At 52.6% G+C, this 14,339-nt stretch overlaps 1 protein-coding gene across 1 annotated transcript in view; it reads right to left on the reverse strand.

Moving 5' to 3' along the window:
• Window positions 1-660: 660 nt before the first annotated feature.
• Window positions 661-14,339, reverse strand: part of MIPEP (mitochondrial intermediate peptidase) — an 84,583-nt gene continuing 70,904 nt past the window's right edge. Inside the window, exon 19 of the mRNA XM_010851246.1 lies at window positions 661-910. Coding sequence (XP_010849548.1) covers window positions 813-910 — 98 coding nt within the window. The 3' untranslated portion in view covers window positions 661-812. The remainder of the gene's footprint in view (window positions 911-14,339) is intronic.

Below are 14,339 nucleotides of genomic sequence, written 5' to 3' on the forward strand. Positions count from 1 at the left end.
TATGAGGGGTGTGTGTGTGTGTGTGTGTGTGTGTGTGTGTGTGTGGTAGGCGTGCAAGCCAGTGCTGAAGTGGCATGGTCAGTACACACGGAAAGTTTCTAGGAAGCGCAAGAGACAGTGCCGTCCTGCCTACGATGGTGATGTGGTACGGCCAAGCTGCCTCTTCAGAGGGCCTATCTTGTCGGTGTGAAGTGATTTTTAAAAATAATAAACTGTTTTTTGTGACTAGCTTAAATTAGGTGAACTTGAAAATGGTTCTGGACACAATTAGATTATGATGTTTGGACAATAAACTCACCTTGACCTAAAAAAAAAAGTCCTTCCTGTAATTAACACATGGCGATACGGTATGCAGTGATGTTTAGGACAGAGACAGAGTTTGCATCTTGGTTCCAGATTCGTCAGAGGCTGAACTTGACACACGACTCCCTTGCTGTGCTGCAGTTCTGTGTATTCCTCGTCAGGTCAGAGGTGCGCCTGTGCGGTCCATCCCTGACCTCTCGGGAGGAGCCAGGGCAGCCACTCACACGCACTGTGGAGACCACACGTGGTTTCTCCACCGCCATAACTGACTGCTCCACTTTCAGCCACCTATACAGTTGTCTTCAGAAATCATGCAGAATCTGCCAAACAAGCTAAAAGCCAGCATAATTTAAAAAAAAATTATTTATTCCAAGATCCACGGGTTTGAGGCTTTTCACAAGTTATCACAGAAGTGAATACGGAACTCAGAAACAAGTGTTTGTAGCTGCAGCGCTTACAACAGAATCAGCGTCACCATGACCCTGATCTCAAGGACTCAGGTGTCTCCCTCACGCAGAATCCATGAGGAAGGTCTCGAAGTCTAGGTCCAGGTCGGAAACGAGGGTGTTTACGAAGTCGTCAATAGAAGGACGCTTCTGAAGCATACCTGCCAACAGACAGACAGACGGTCAGCCAGCTCGCTCAGGGACAGCACAGAGCGAAAGAGATGGACAGCACGTCCACATGGTCGGGGACACTCGGCTTCAGGAGCCGCAAGCTGGGAACGAGGCCATTTCAGGGTGTCCAGGCAGTGCCTGGGCTCTGAGTGGTTTCTTGTTTTATTGCCTTTTTTATACTATCTCACCAACACTTAGCTTAGAGATTTAGACCCAAATATGTTTTGGAGATATTACTACACCCTTGGAGCCCACTTGACCAGGAGTGCAAGGAACCACGTTTGAGGGCCGGGGGTGCTCCCACCCAGGCCACCATCTGCAGTGGAGCATAGAGAGCTTCGGGCAGGCCTAGGGCTGGACCCACAGACACGGCCACCCCCACTGGGGAACACGGCCACTGGGGCTGGCCAAGGCCTGGCTTGTACAGTGGACACACAGCAGCCGTGCCGACATGTCCTCGACAGCCCCTCATGAGACCCCACGTGCTCAGCAACAATACGGATGCCGTCATAGTCTCACCACAGCCCAAAACACTTTCATCTGCATTCAAATCCAGGTCCTCACATCTCCATCGCAGGGACCATCTGAGGAATAAGGACGGCTCTCGGAAGAGAATTTTGTTGCTGTGTCTTTAATTGCAAAACTAAAGTTCAAAGCAATTTTTTTTTTACAGTAAAATAGTCATGGGATGTGATGGCTCTGGCGATGGCCAGCAGCGCCTTCCACCGTGTCTTTGAGACGCAGGCTTTCACGTAAGCAGAGCAGTAAACCCTGCTTGCGCATTTCCCACGGGCCAGGGTTCTCATGCAGAGAATAGTTGTGGGGCAAACACTGAAACATGACTTTTGGTCAGATGTGTTATCCTGTTTCACCATTCCCTTCCTTGTAACATTTGAAACATCCTGTAATTACAAACTGCTTCTAATTAAATGGTTAGAACTGTCAGAAGGTGGGGCTGACCTGTGCAGTGAAGTGCGGCCGCCAGTCCCTTGAAGTGTTCTTGTTACCTCCACCAGCTGTCCACGGACACAGGACCCTTCACCTCAGGGCCACACCCTCTCCAGGGCCACCTGCAGCCACTTCTGCATCTCAGAGGATGGCCGCCGTGGGGCAAGCAGAGAGATGCACACACGCTCGGGGGAGTTTTAACTAAAACCTGGCCCAAGAGGAGTGGTTGGACCGTGGTGTGTGTGCTGCGACCGGTGAAGATGAAGGTTCAGAGATGACGCACCAACTTACCGGGGCGGGAATGCTCCTGCCACACGGCTGCAGTGTCCTCACTTTAGTTAGATCTAAGTGTTTGCAAGTGTCAACATGAACTAACAACTTCTACACAGGGAATTAAAAACAAAATGTTTTCAGGCAGTTCCACAAATAAGAAAAACTGAATTTAGCATTTACATATGTAGATGGTAAAGATTCCAGCAACACGTGGATTTTTTTTATAAACCTGGTGAAGATGTTCTCTGTGTCAAGTCTTAAGTCTTAAAAGGGTGGTGATGAGATGAGCAGTTTTGTAGGCGCCCCCAGAACCCGCTGGAGGGCCAAGTCCAGAGCGGGTGGAGTTGACACGCATTCTCTGGAGGGCAGGGGTGGGGGGCACAGGGAGCTGAGACTGTAAAACAAAACCGAGGGTGACTTTCCCCCTCAGAGGGACACGTGGGTGGGGGTGTAAGACAGACCAGCTGCAGGGAACCCTCAGGGAAGCAGAGTCCCACCTGCCCACCCTCCACAGGCCCACGGGAACAGCCCGTAAAGCAGTTACGATGACGATTTCATTTATTTTCCTCCTCCTTTTCCCCGAGAGGCGAACGGGCTGATAAAACCTGGGGCAAGCCCAAACGTTCCTGTCTCGACTGCTCTGCTAAACCAGTGTGTTCACGACCTTGGAGGACCGGGAGGCTGTCCCAGGCCTGACGGCAGTGAACTAGGGTCTCCAGGGGTTCCGGGGCAGGCTCTGGGTGCTTGCCTGTGTGCAGCGCCATAGCCGTAGCTTGCACCACACAAGCTGGGTGCTGGCCTGTGTGCAGCGCCGTAGCCTGCCACTCGGGGGCTGCTAGCTGAGGGTTATGTGTGTGCCCGCAGGGGATGCCATCCTGGCCACCACACTGGGGCGTCTGGGGGGCAGCTGGGCCCCAGGTACGGGGCCTCCTGCCTTCCTAACCCAGCTTGGTGCCAGCCCTGTGCCACCCAGGGACCCACTCCCAGTCACAATGACGGGAGGCCTGTGGACACCAGGGCAGTGAGCTGGTACGGGTGCCCAAGTGGATCGTCTACCCCGACATGGAGCCCAGAAGCTGCTTTCTCAGCTGGCTTTTGCTTCACCCCCTGACTCTGCGGCCGCCTCTGCACTGTTCCCCCAAATTCCTTTCTGTTTGGTCAGCCTGAGTTGGTGGTTTCTTTCAAAAAGATTCCCACCTGATACAGAGATAAGTTCACAAGTTATTAAAGAGAATTTAATGATACCCGGGGGACACTGATATTTTTGTTTGAGGACCAACTTTCTAAACCCAGGGTTTGGAGTAAAAGCAAGTGCTTTCTGCTCTTTCTTTTCTCATTTAAATAACCACATCTTTCCACAGATATCAGAAACAGGTGACATATAGGCAAGCTTTACTATCAGATCTCTTCGGGTCACTGGCGGGCAGTGAGAGCTGTCTTGGCCTGAGACAGGGGAGAGTCCATCTCTGCCCCCAGCCCCACCTGCTGTGGTGGGGGGTGTGCTGGGGGTAGGGCAAGAAGACGGGGATGCTCTCTCCAGAGTGCGTGGTTCCTCCTGAAATTGCTTCTTTCCTGGTGGAACTGGAAGGATCTGCCCTTCTGTCTATGGGCCTCATGATGTGGCAGGCGCTCAAGGGCTGTGTGTGTGTCCCGGAGCCCATGAGAGGGGCGGGTGTGGCCCCTACACCCACGAGGCCAGGCCCTCAACACCTGAGGCGGCCAGGGTGGGTCACCCCCCAGTTCTTTCTAAATCAGAGATAAAAGCCAAGCATACTCCTACATTTAAGGCACAGTGCCGGTACTTGGCTCAAATGAAGGTACGTCAGCCAGGTTTCTATGAGAGTTAAGGCCTACAGGCGTCATCTGTTTAGGGACCACAGCCCAGCTCTGAACACCCCAGGGGAGCTGCCGTGGGGGCCAGCGCCAGGCACGTTGGGCTTTCAGGCCAAAGGGAACATTCCTTGGCTTAGCCCAGCATCTTACAACCTCAAATTTCTGGCTGTTCTCTCTGCTGACTGTCCCAAAGTCTCCTTCTGAAGGGTTAGCGAGGAGGAATACAGCAGAAAGATAAATTTCTCCTTTCCTGAACAAGACTGAAGGTGCCTCTAAAGAGGGCACTGGTGGTTAGAGCCAGAGCTTGGTGAGTAACCCTGGTCAAGCACCCGGTTCAGGGCCTTCAGCCCAGACTGGACTTCGGAGACTCACTCCTGCAAGAGGCAGCCTGAGCGGAGGCCGACTGGTGAGTGAGGTGTGTGTCTAAAGACCAGAACACCAGCAGAGTGTCGTCTACACAGCTTGACTGCTGTAAGAATTGAATAATGTGCACTGAACACGTGGGAAAGGCCCTGTAACTGGTAACAAGAACCATCAGAGTGAAAGTTCAAGGGCTGAAGGATGAGGTTGCTTATTTTCTGCACAAGTTGAATTTCAAAATGCTGTCTGTGATCAAGTATTTAGGGTTTTATCATTGGACACAATCCCAAGCTGATTATCCAGCTAATGAATCATGGCTTGCTTTGTATTCTCTGGCTTTTCCATCTGCTTTTGATGACATAACTTTATCTTGGGAAAGAAGGAAACAGACGTGGTAACTAAAATCAACCCATTTTCTACCTGTTAGCAGCTGTGATACAAGGTTTACTGAAGAGAACATGGGGATGGGGAGGAGTCCTGGGGATGAACAGCGGGGATAGCCACACGGGGCTGAGGCGCACTGAACTGCACGTTCACAGCGGTAAGAACGGGACATTTTGTGTCATACACACTTTACCACAATTTAAACAAGAAGGGACCAGAAGCACTGAGACAGCCTGTGACTGGCCCACACACTCAGCTGCCGTGGCTCCGGCAACATGGGACACCCCGGACTGCAGGTCATCCACGTGAACTGCCCTCGGGCCTGAACACCCTCCCAACAGTTCACGGGATGCGCCGGACCACGGGTCATCCACGCAGACCGTGGACCGCCCTCGGGTTTGAACACCCATCCCAACAGTTCATGGGATGCGCTGGACCACGGGTCATCCATGCAGACCGTAGACTGCCCTCAGGTATAAACAACCATCCCAATAGTTCATGGGACGTGCCAAACTGAAGGTCATCCATACGGACTGTGGACTGCCCTCGGGTCTGAACACCCATCCCAACAGTTCACGGCCACTTTTCATGCTGAGATAACTTTATGTGCCAAACTCGGCCAGATAGATGGAAACTGTAGCCTGAGCTGGCCTGGCTGTGTGAAGTGAGCTTTCTGAGGTCAGAGCTCACGCGAGGACCAGCTCTCCTGGGGCTCAGACGCCTGGTTCCATTCTCTCTCTCGTTCCGAAGTTTCCTGGGTTCCACACTGGGCTGCCCACGCTCTTCTCTAAAGGTGGTTCCACTACCTACTGTCAGTCCCGGGAAAATGAGGACATCAGCCAGAAGGGAAACTCCGTTCCTCCTTTGAACTGAAAACCTCCCCAGCCCCTCGGCCGGGCAGTACCTGTGCTGTTCGGAGCTGGGCTCTGCCCCAGGCCCTGCCTGTGGGCGGCCGGGCCCCTCATGTCCGGCCAGGTGGGAGCAGACGTGGGAAGTGGAGCTGCGGACGTGCCCTGTTCCTCATTAGTTTATCCCAGTTTCATTGTCAGATTTAACAATTCCGTTTACTGAGTACCTTTCTGGGTTAAAAAATATTTTGCCTTTTGAAGCTCCACATCTTCCTTAAACAAACACACCCACACATCAAACACATCCACGCCCTCTGAAAAACCAGTGCTTTTACGAAAGGGAGGCTACAGCCTGGAGCACCCAGGTGCTCCTTCCGGGGAACTGAGGTTCTGTTCACACGGCTGTGACTCTGGTTGCCATTCACCCGTTGCTGACACTGTGGTCGCCCTGGGCCGCTGCATCCTGCGTCTGCTCCCCCGACACGCTTTGCTCCCTCATTCCTGTTCTCTGCGCGAGAAGAGGAGGTTCTGCTGGCCAGTGTGTGGTCAGGACCGCAGTCTGCCTGTGGGCACGCACACGTGCACCCTCACTGAGTGAGATCTCACTGCCGTGAAACCACTGCCATGTGGAAGACAGAGACACCATCACCTCCATCCCTGGGACATCCTGCCCGGGGCACTGAGAGTGTCATCTGAGCATCAGGGTACGAGGCAACTCAGCCACCGACCGTGGTGACAGAGCATCCGGCACGTGCGGCCCCGACACGCACACAACTATGCCCAACGCGAGCGTGCCGTGGTCTACCGGAGAAGAAGTCAGAGACACTAGCAGTCCACACAACACAGGGGTGGGGAGCGCCTGGGCTTCAACTCTTCTAGTCCCGTCTCCACAGGGTCACCCGAGCACCCTGGGACCACAGACACGAGGGGACACACGCAGCGCGCTCAGCACGGGCGGCCCTGGCCCCAGGCTCAGTGTGGCTCTCACTGTGCTGCTCTTGCCAGCACCTTGCCACCTCCTGTCCATTCAACTCTAGATACGAAAGCAGCGTCAGTCTTAATGGCTAATATCCAGTGTCAAGTATCTTAGGAAAACTGGGGTACAAGGCTACTGCAACATTTTAATAAAATGCTCATCCTGAAGGGAAAAGAAAGTGCAGGAAGAAGACAAAAATGTAGGGCTGAAATTATAGTTATTTTGAGGGTGTGATTTAAACTTTCAAAAATCTTTAAAATTAAAGCTCTGTTTTGTTTAAACTGATTGAAGGGAGGATGTGAGTGGAGTTCAGCTGTTGTCCCGAGCCTGCCGCTAAACACACACAATGCCAAAAGGAGAGGGCTTACTTGACGTACCCCAACTTACGTGATGGGGTCAAGTATTTGAGACATGCAGACTTGGACGTTAAGGGAGGGCTGTCCCGTCTTACAGACTTTAATGTAAAGATGAACTACTAATTGAGAAAATCAGGTTTAGGTACAGTCATCCTCAATCTAGTTTCGTTATTACTGACGTTACGTACAAGGTCGCAAGGAGAGGGTTTCTTTAGAGACGGTCGGAAAGACTCAGTCACTAGGAGACACCTTGCAAATGACGTTTCAGGAGCTAACCTGGTTAAATCCAGAGAAACGTCCCTTCTCTGTGCTCTCTGGACGTTTCAAGAGCTGGTTAGCAAATGTGTCTCCATCTCTCCACTAGAAGCTGAGCAGGGCTCTGCCCTGGGATGCCTGAGGCTCACGGCCCTCGCCCTGCAGGTCACTGAGGGCTCTGCGTCCTAGGGGGCGAGGGGAAGGGCCTCGGCCTTACTTCTGTGAAGGCGGTCACACCTCCCAGCGCAAACGCCAGCCTCTTCGGAGCTGGTCACCCTGTCACCGCCCCCAACCTGTCCTGAGAGCGACTCCTTGTGCTGTGCTGCCATGCTGCGACTGTGACCAAGCAGGTCACCCAGAGCTGTGGGGCAGGAGCCTGGGCTGCCTGGGGGAGAAGAGGGGCTGGACCCATAGCCACAGGGAGCGTGCAGTGGACACGGCCACTCGCCGGGGCCTGAACAAATGCGGTGTGCGAAGCAAAGTGCGGTCAACACAGTACAAGTTAAATTCTGCTCACAAGTTACCTTCCCCAGAGGCTTTTCTTCACTGCTAGCAAAACGTATGTTGGTTGAATTTATTCACTGGAACACCGACAACATCAACAGCAGGAAAATGCAAGGACCATGAAGGCTCCGGGGCCACATTTACAGACAGAAAGACCTGTCCCTTCCTGGGAAAGCGACTCCTCCTACCCGGGCAAAGCTGTCACCCACACCCCAGGTCTAGGAAACACCCATCCGTTTCTGGCCTGTGTCTGCGGTTATCTGACTGCTTTGTCAACAATTCCTGGGATCCCACAACCCATGTGTTTAGAAAAATGAAAAGCTGCACTCTTTCCGGGAGGGCACCTTCTCTTCTTGGTTTATTCTGTGTTGGAAACACTGACCTTGTCTTCACTTTTAGGTCTTTGCATCTCTGTTCACTGAAGGTTTGACCCGTGCTGTTTATAAGCAGAGAATGTGATGAGCTCTTGGAAGGGGGTACTGTACAGAATGCTGCCTGCCTCCAAGACAGATGACGGGGGAGTCGGGGGGACGTGGCTGCAGACTCGGGTCTGATACCCACTAATGGGAGGGGCACATCCAGAGCCTCCTTACCCCTCGACAGGAGGCCTGTCCTGCAGGCTCAGGTCTCTCTAACTCTTCTGTTACCTGTCTGTTGTGGTGACCACGTGATGCCCATCGTCTTCTCTCCCAGATCCCTCTGTGCTCCTCTGTATCACTCCATCTGCTACTCATTCCTTCCAGTGTCTTTTAATTTCAGTTACTCAATTTCTTCATTTCTGCTTGGGTCTTTTTCACGTTTTCTAGTTCCTTATTAAAATTCTCACTGTGCTCGTGTATTCTTTTCTCTATTTCAGTTAACATTTTTATTACCAATACTTTCAACTCTTTATCTGATACATTTGTAATTTGTTGTTTATTTTTCAGGGTTTTTTCTTGCTTTTTAACTGAGAGCACGTCCTCTGCCTCTGTGAATTCAGGTGAAACAGGACCTGTTGAAGGGCTGTTGTCACGAGGGTGCGTTCCTATACAGACCGTGCGAGTCTGAGGCCTTTGTGGGGAGAGCTGGCTCTGACCTGGACAGGCGTTGTGCGTTTGCTCAGGGTGAGCTGGAAGCTGTTGCTGTGGTGGGACTGGAGGTAGGCGTGAAGTAAGGCTTCCTTTCTGCTCGTTGGCCATCACCGCCCTACTGGGGGGTGGGGTCTGACCCCAGGATGCTGGAAGAGGAGCCCCGAGATCAGGCCCGGGCCCTCTCTGCTCTGGGGTGCTTCCCCTTCTCCCTGCACGGGACTCGCTGCGGAGGCCGGGGCTGGAGCCGGAGTACCCGCAGGCACTGCCCTTGGCTGACACGGCCTCGGGTGCAGGGCCCTCTGTCCCTCACAGCCTGTCCCCGCGCCGGCATGGGGGAGGGCTGTGTGGCCTCCTGTGCCCTGGAAGGCGGGGCCCGCTCCCCAGTGCGTGGTCTCTGCCTCCCCGAGTTCCTGGGAGGGGTCCCAGGGTGCAGGCCTGAGCTCTGTGCCCACTCCCTCAGCTGTCCACGCACGAGTCCTGCCGCCAGTCTCCAGGTTCCAGTGGGAATCACTGCACGTGTGCGTGGATTTCTGATGCATTCTTAGGGAAGGTGAGTCCCACGCCCTCCTCTACTTCACCATCTTGTTGGACCCCCCACAATCACGTTTTTAATGGCCCAAGAAACATCTGGCCTTCTAGGTAAACACGTAAGTGTGTTCGCATAATAGAGCCTGCAGGCGGCCCCTCTGCGGGGCTGGCACGGTGGGGCCCATCCACCACCTCCTCTGAGAGTCGACACTCTGCTCAGGGCCCTGACTGTGACCACCTGGGAATGAGGACCCGGGAGGGGCGTCCATTACCTCACGTTGCCCCAGGGGCCGGGATCAACATGACTCGCTGGTGCTGACCGTGAACACCAGGCAGGCAGTGCTCCTCCCTTCCTTCCAGAGCATAGGATGGAAAGAGGGGTCACCGTGTGGCCCACACTCGGGGGACACAGTGCCCAGTGCCTCGAGGCGGGCACTCCTGCAGCACACACCCGAGTTCGCCCGCATGAGAGATCCATACCGTTTGTTTATTCAGTCACTCCTGTCAGGGTGCACTCATGCTGTCTACTCTGTGTGATGTTCCAACGCTGCCTTCAGTTCAGTTCAGTCGCTCAGTCGTGTCCGACTCTTTGCGACCCCATGAATCGCAGCACACCAGGCCTCCCTATCCATCACCAACTCCCGGAGTTTACCCAAACTCATGTCCATCGAGTCGGTGATGCCATCCAGCCATCTCATCCTCTGTCGTCCCCTTCTCCTCCTGCCCTCAATCCCTCCCAACATCAGAGTCTTTTCCAATGAGTCAACTCTTCGCATGAGGTGGCCAAAGTACTGGAGTTTCAGCTTCAGCATCATTCCTTCCAAAGAAATCCCAGGGCTGGTCTCCTTTAGAATGGACTGGTTGGATCTCCTTGCAGTCCAAGGAACTCTTATTTACTTTTTTGCTCAAATTGTTGATGCTTTGGCCACTGTGTATTCATTTATCGGGAGCTGGGCTCCCTTGACACACACACACACCAGACCACGCGTGCTCCTGAGCACATGGTCCTCTCCCAGGCGGGGACCCCCGGCCAGCCCTGACCCTCCAGCAGGGAGGGCATCAGACCTTGTCCCCTAGAGGAAGGTGTCGGAACAAGCTTGAGTGCTCCCAGACCAAGGAGGCTTCTATGGGAAAGCGAAGTTCTCTTTACACACAGGAACAAGGGTAGCCCTGCGGAATATACAAACCACAAATTCTGACTTGTTTCTTGAATAAAAATAATATGCAACAAGTTAGAAGAGATGATATAGGATAATTAGGGCAAAAACGAATGTGTTTTGAAAACCACAGGGCTCGGCAGAAATGTAAGGTATTATGATTTTAATCAGCTTACGGAGAGGCCCTGTGGGCTTCTAGACTTGGGTTCCATGAGTCAGTCTGGCAACACAGAGAAACTGAAGGGAGTTTCACTGAGAACTGACTCATTTATCTACATTTCTTTTCATCTTATCTGATGTTTGGTGCTTTTTAAAACTCTGTCAAGTTAGAACATTCTCCGTCTATGGGCACACTGCTTTTGGCCAGAAGTCATAAAGCTAAGAGTTTCTTTTCTGGAAAGGGGAAAAGAAATTTTTCTGTTAAACTTTTAAAAATAACCACTTGAAAGACTAAACTCTTGGGCTTTGCCCTTTCCTGTCCCCACAGAACTCTGTGCAGAGGCTGCAGGGGGCACCGGGACCCACAACCAGCGGTAGAAACCTGAGACCCAGTGGGCAGGGCGCATACGTGGCTTCGGTCAGCCTCGTCCAGGGGCCACACGAGGGGGACGGATCCGCCACGGAGTCAAGGAGCTCACGGGAACACACGGGACAGAGAAGTTCACTGCTGGTCAGGGGCGTCAGGCAGGGCTTGCCAATGGGAAGAGTTAGGATGTGGCATTACACACACACAGACTTTGGGGAATCACTGAGGCCTCCAGGTTCAGGCCACTGACATCCTCACAAGTCTAAGACCCACCCAGACTCAAGTCAGACGTTACAGCTGAACTGAGGAAGATGTGTGAGGGGCGTGAGCCTCGGGGTCCGTGGGGATGGAGGGCAGGACTAGGGTCACAGGGTTCAGAGAGCAGCAGGGCAGGAGGCAAGAGAAGGGAAGATTTTTCAACACGTTGGGTTTTTCTAGTCATTTAAACATAAAATCTGAACCTAGGAACAAAACAAGGGCCACTACTCAAGAACTTTGGATAACATGGAAGAAAGAGCAGTCTGCAAGGGACGACGGACCCTCCTGTGAGGAGTTCACCTCTCTCCTCAGAGTGTGAGACAGTACTGCTCCGATCCCACCAGCCTGCTCGGGGGCACCAGGTACCACCTCACTTGCATGCTTATCTTCTTCCGAGAGAACCATTCCATTTCTGAAGAGCTTGTGAGAGAAACTGTTCACCACAGCACACCTAAAGTTTTCTACTATGTTTTTGAAAATAACAAAATGAATATAGCATATATCATCATGGTTTTATTTTTTAAAAAAAGTAAGTTCTCTTATTACCAAGAAATGTGATGCTTAAACCATAGAACACTGCGGGGTATGGAATGTGCAAAGATTGCAACTTACCCCAGAATTCTTGGATTTGGTCAGGTGTTGCCATCTTGTGTTTAGTGGAGGATTAAGTAACTAAATATTCTGCTTAAAACATCCTCCTTATATGTGCTATGGATGTGTTTAAAACAAGATAAGGACATAATTTTGACTTGAAGATTAGAAAGAAGTGGGTTTTTTTTTTTTTTTCCTGCATATAGCATCATTTTATTACAGCTGTGCCAACGTTTTAGATTGTAATTTAAAGGGAGAAACTGAGTATAGGCAAAAGGCGTAACTCATGTCATGGCAATAATATTCAGAGAGAGCTTCCCGGGACTCCAAAAGTGCTAATACATGCCTTGCTGCTGCTGCTAAGTCACTTCAGTTGTGTCCGACTCTGTGCGACCCCACAGACGGCAGCCCACCAGGCTCCCCCGTCCCTGGGATTCTCCAGGCAAGAACACTGGAGTGGGTTGCCATTTCCTTCTCCAAAGCATGAAAGTGAAAAGTGAAAGTGAAGTCGCTCAGTCGAGTCCGACTCCTAGCAACCTCGTGGACTACAGCCCAGCAGGCTCCTCCATCCATGGATTTTCCAGGCAAGAGTACTGGAGTGGGGTGCCATTGCCTTCTCCGTCAGACAAATATTTGATAGCATCAACAAAGCATCTGATAACTGTGATACTCTGTCATGGGCTTCATAGACAACCAACCCTTTTTCTTTTTAATTGGAGGATAACTGCTTTACAACGTCGTGTTAGCTTCTGCTGTACCACAATGTCAATCAGCTGTAAGTGCACATATATCCCCTCCCTCTTAAGGCTCCCTGCGACCCTCCCGTCCCAGCCGTCTGGGTCATCACACAGCAGCGGGCTGAGCCCCCGTGTGACACAGCAGCTCCCCACTAGCGAGCTGTCTCACACAGGGCGTGTATGTGTGTCAATGTTACTCTCTGGATTCGTCCCCCTCGCCTTCCCCCACCGAGTTCACAAGCCCACTCTCTAAGTCTGTGTGTTCATTTCCTGCCCTGCAAATAAACCACACTTTGTCTCCCTTAGGGAAACTGACTATCTCAAGTCATTCAGTAAAGCACCAGAGCTGCTACCTGCAGATCCACTTCTGTTTTACTGTGTAAGGACTTCCCCCCCACCCCTTTGAGGAAGGAAATGCTTTTTTTTGTTTTGTTTTCTTCAAGTGGCATTTAGAGTTTTGAGAGGGATTCTGTGGATTTACCCCGAGGCTCCTGGGCAGAGTTAGGAGAGAAGCCCACGCCCGTGTGTATGGAGATCCGTGCAGACCCTGCCCGCTGAGTGAGTAACCTTAAAGCTCACCTGTGCAGTGTTCATCACTCAGATCCCAAGCATGACACAGGGAGTCCTGACTGACGAGTGGCTTGAGGCTCCTCTCAAATGCTCACTCTTAGCTCAGTCAGGAGGTTAATCAGTTGTTATTTGGTCACAGAGGTACACAACTTAAAAGTAAGGGCTCTGTTTCCTTACCTTCCACTAGTTAAGAGAACCCTGATGTGTCCCTAGTAAGTAGTTAGCACAGACGAAGCACCTACGTTTTCACAGAAGAGTAAGACCAGCGAGGTCGAGCTGTCCCTCCAACTCTGACTCGTCCAGCACTGCCCAAGGCTGTGAGCCACAGTCCAGGACAGCCCTGCTTTGGGGCTCAGGCTGGCTGCACGCACACCGAAGAGGGGATGCCCCCGATGGTCTTGTCCTACAAACCCCACCCTGTGGGGTGACAGCAGGCGTCACACCCTCTGTTCATCTGCCAGGTAACTAAGCGTGTGGAGGAGTGGGTCTTGGGGGATGGTATCAGGAAGATGTTAGTGCCCGTGAGCAGAGCCAACTGCGATCTGGATGCTCTATCTTCTCTAGTCTGAACCACAGGCTTGCTTTTCTCTTGTGAGTATGAGTTTCAGCATGGAAAAATACTAAGGTTCCTGACACAAAAATGTTTCATATGAAGAACAGACTTGCTGGAGAGATGACACAGCAATCTTAGAAGCAGAGGAAAAAAATACACCGAAAGAGGAAACTCTGAAAAGGATTTAGTATTCTCCTCTGGCTGGGGCTGTGCGTGGGCTCATGTTTGCATGCATGGGCGTGCAGACGTGGCATCGGGAGGGCGCACTGAGTGCCGCCGCTGGAGCACTTGCCAGGACCCCTGGCACAGCGGCTGCCCGTCTCCACGGCCCGCCAGCCAAGGGCACGCACGTTTACCTGAGTCCACACAGAATGTGCAGCCGGCTGTCCTGGGCTCCGAAGGCACAGGGTTGAGCCTGGCTCTGCTGCGCCCTGCCATGTGCAGGCTGGCCCTGAGCTGACCCCACCAGCGGGAGGGCAGAAGGAGCAGCCTCCTCAGGGGGCTGCTTGGGAGAGTTAGCCGTCAGTGCCTCATCACGAGGGTGCCCCGAGGTGATCCTGAGGGGAGGCCAGGGCTCACCCCGAAGCATGGCAGGCTGGGCTGGCTGACCCACGTTACACGCTTGCCGTGGCGTCGGGCAAACTGAGCCTGGATGTGTGTACCCTCCCAGGAGGGCTGTGCACTCAGGGTTG

This window comes from Bison bison, unplaced genomic scaffold, assembly GCF_000754665.1.
Source record: "Bison bison bison isolate TAMUID 2011002044 unplaced genomic scaffold, Bison_UMD1.0 scf7180017864299, whole genome shotgun sequence".
Classification (NCBI taxonomy): domain Eukaryota; kingdom Metazoa; phylum Chordata; class Mammalia; order Artiodactyla; family Bovidae; genus Bison; species Bison bison.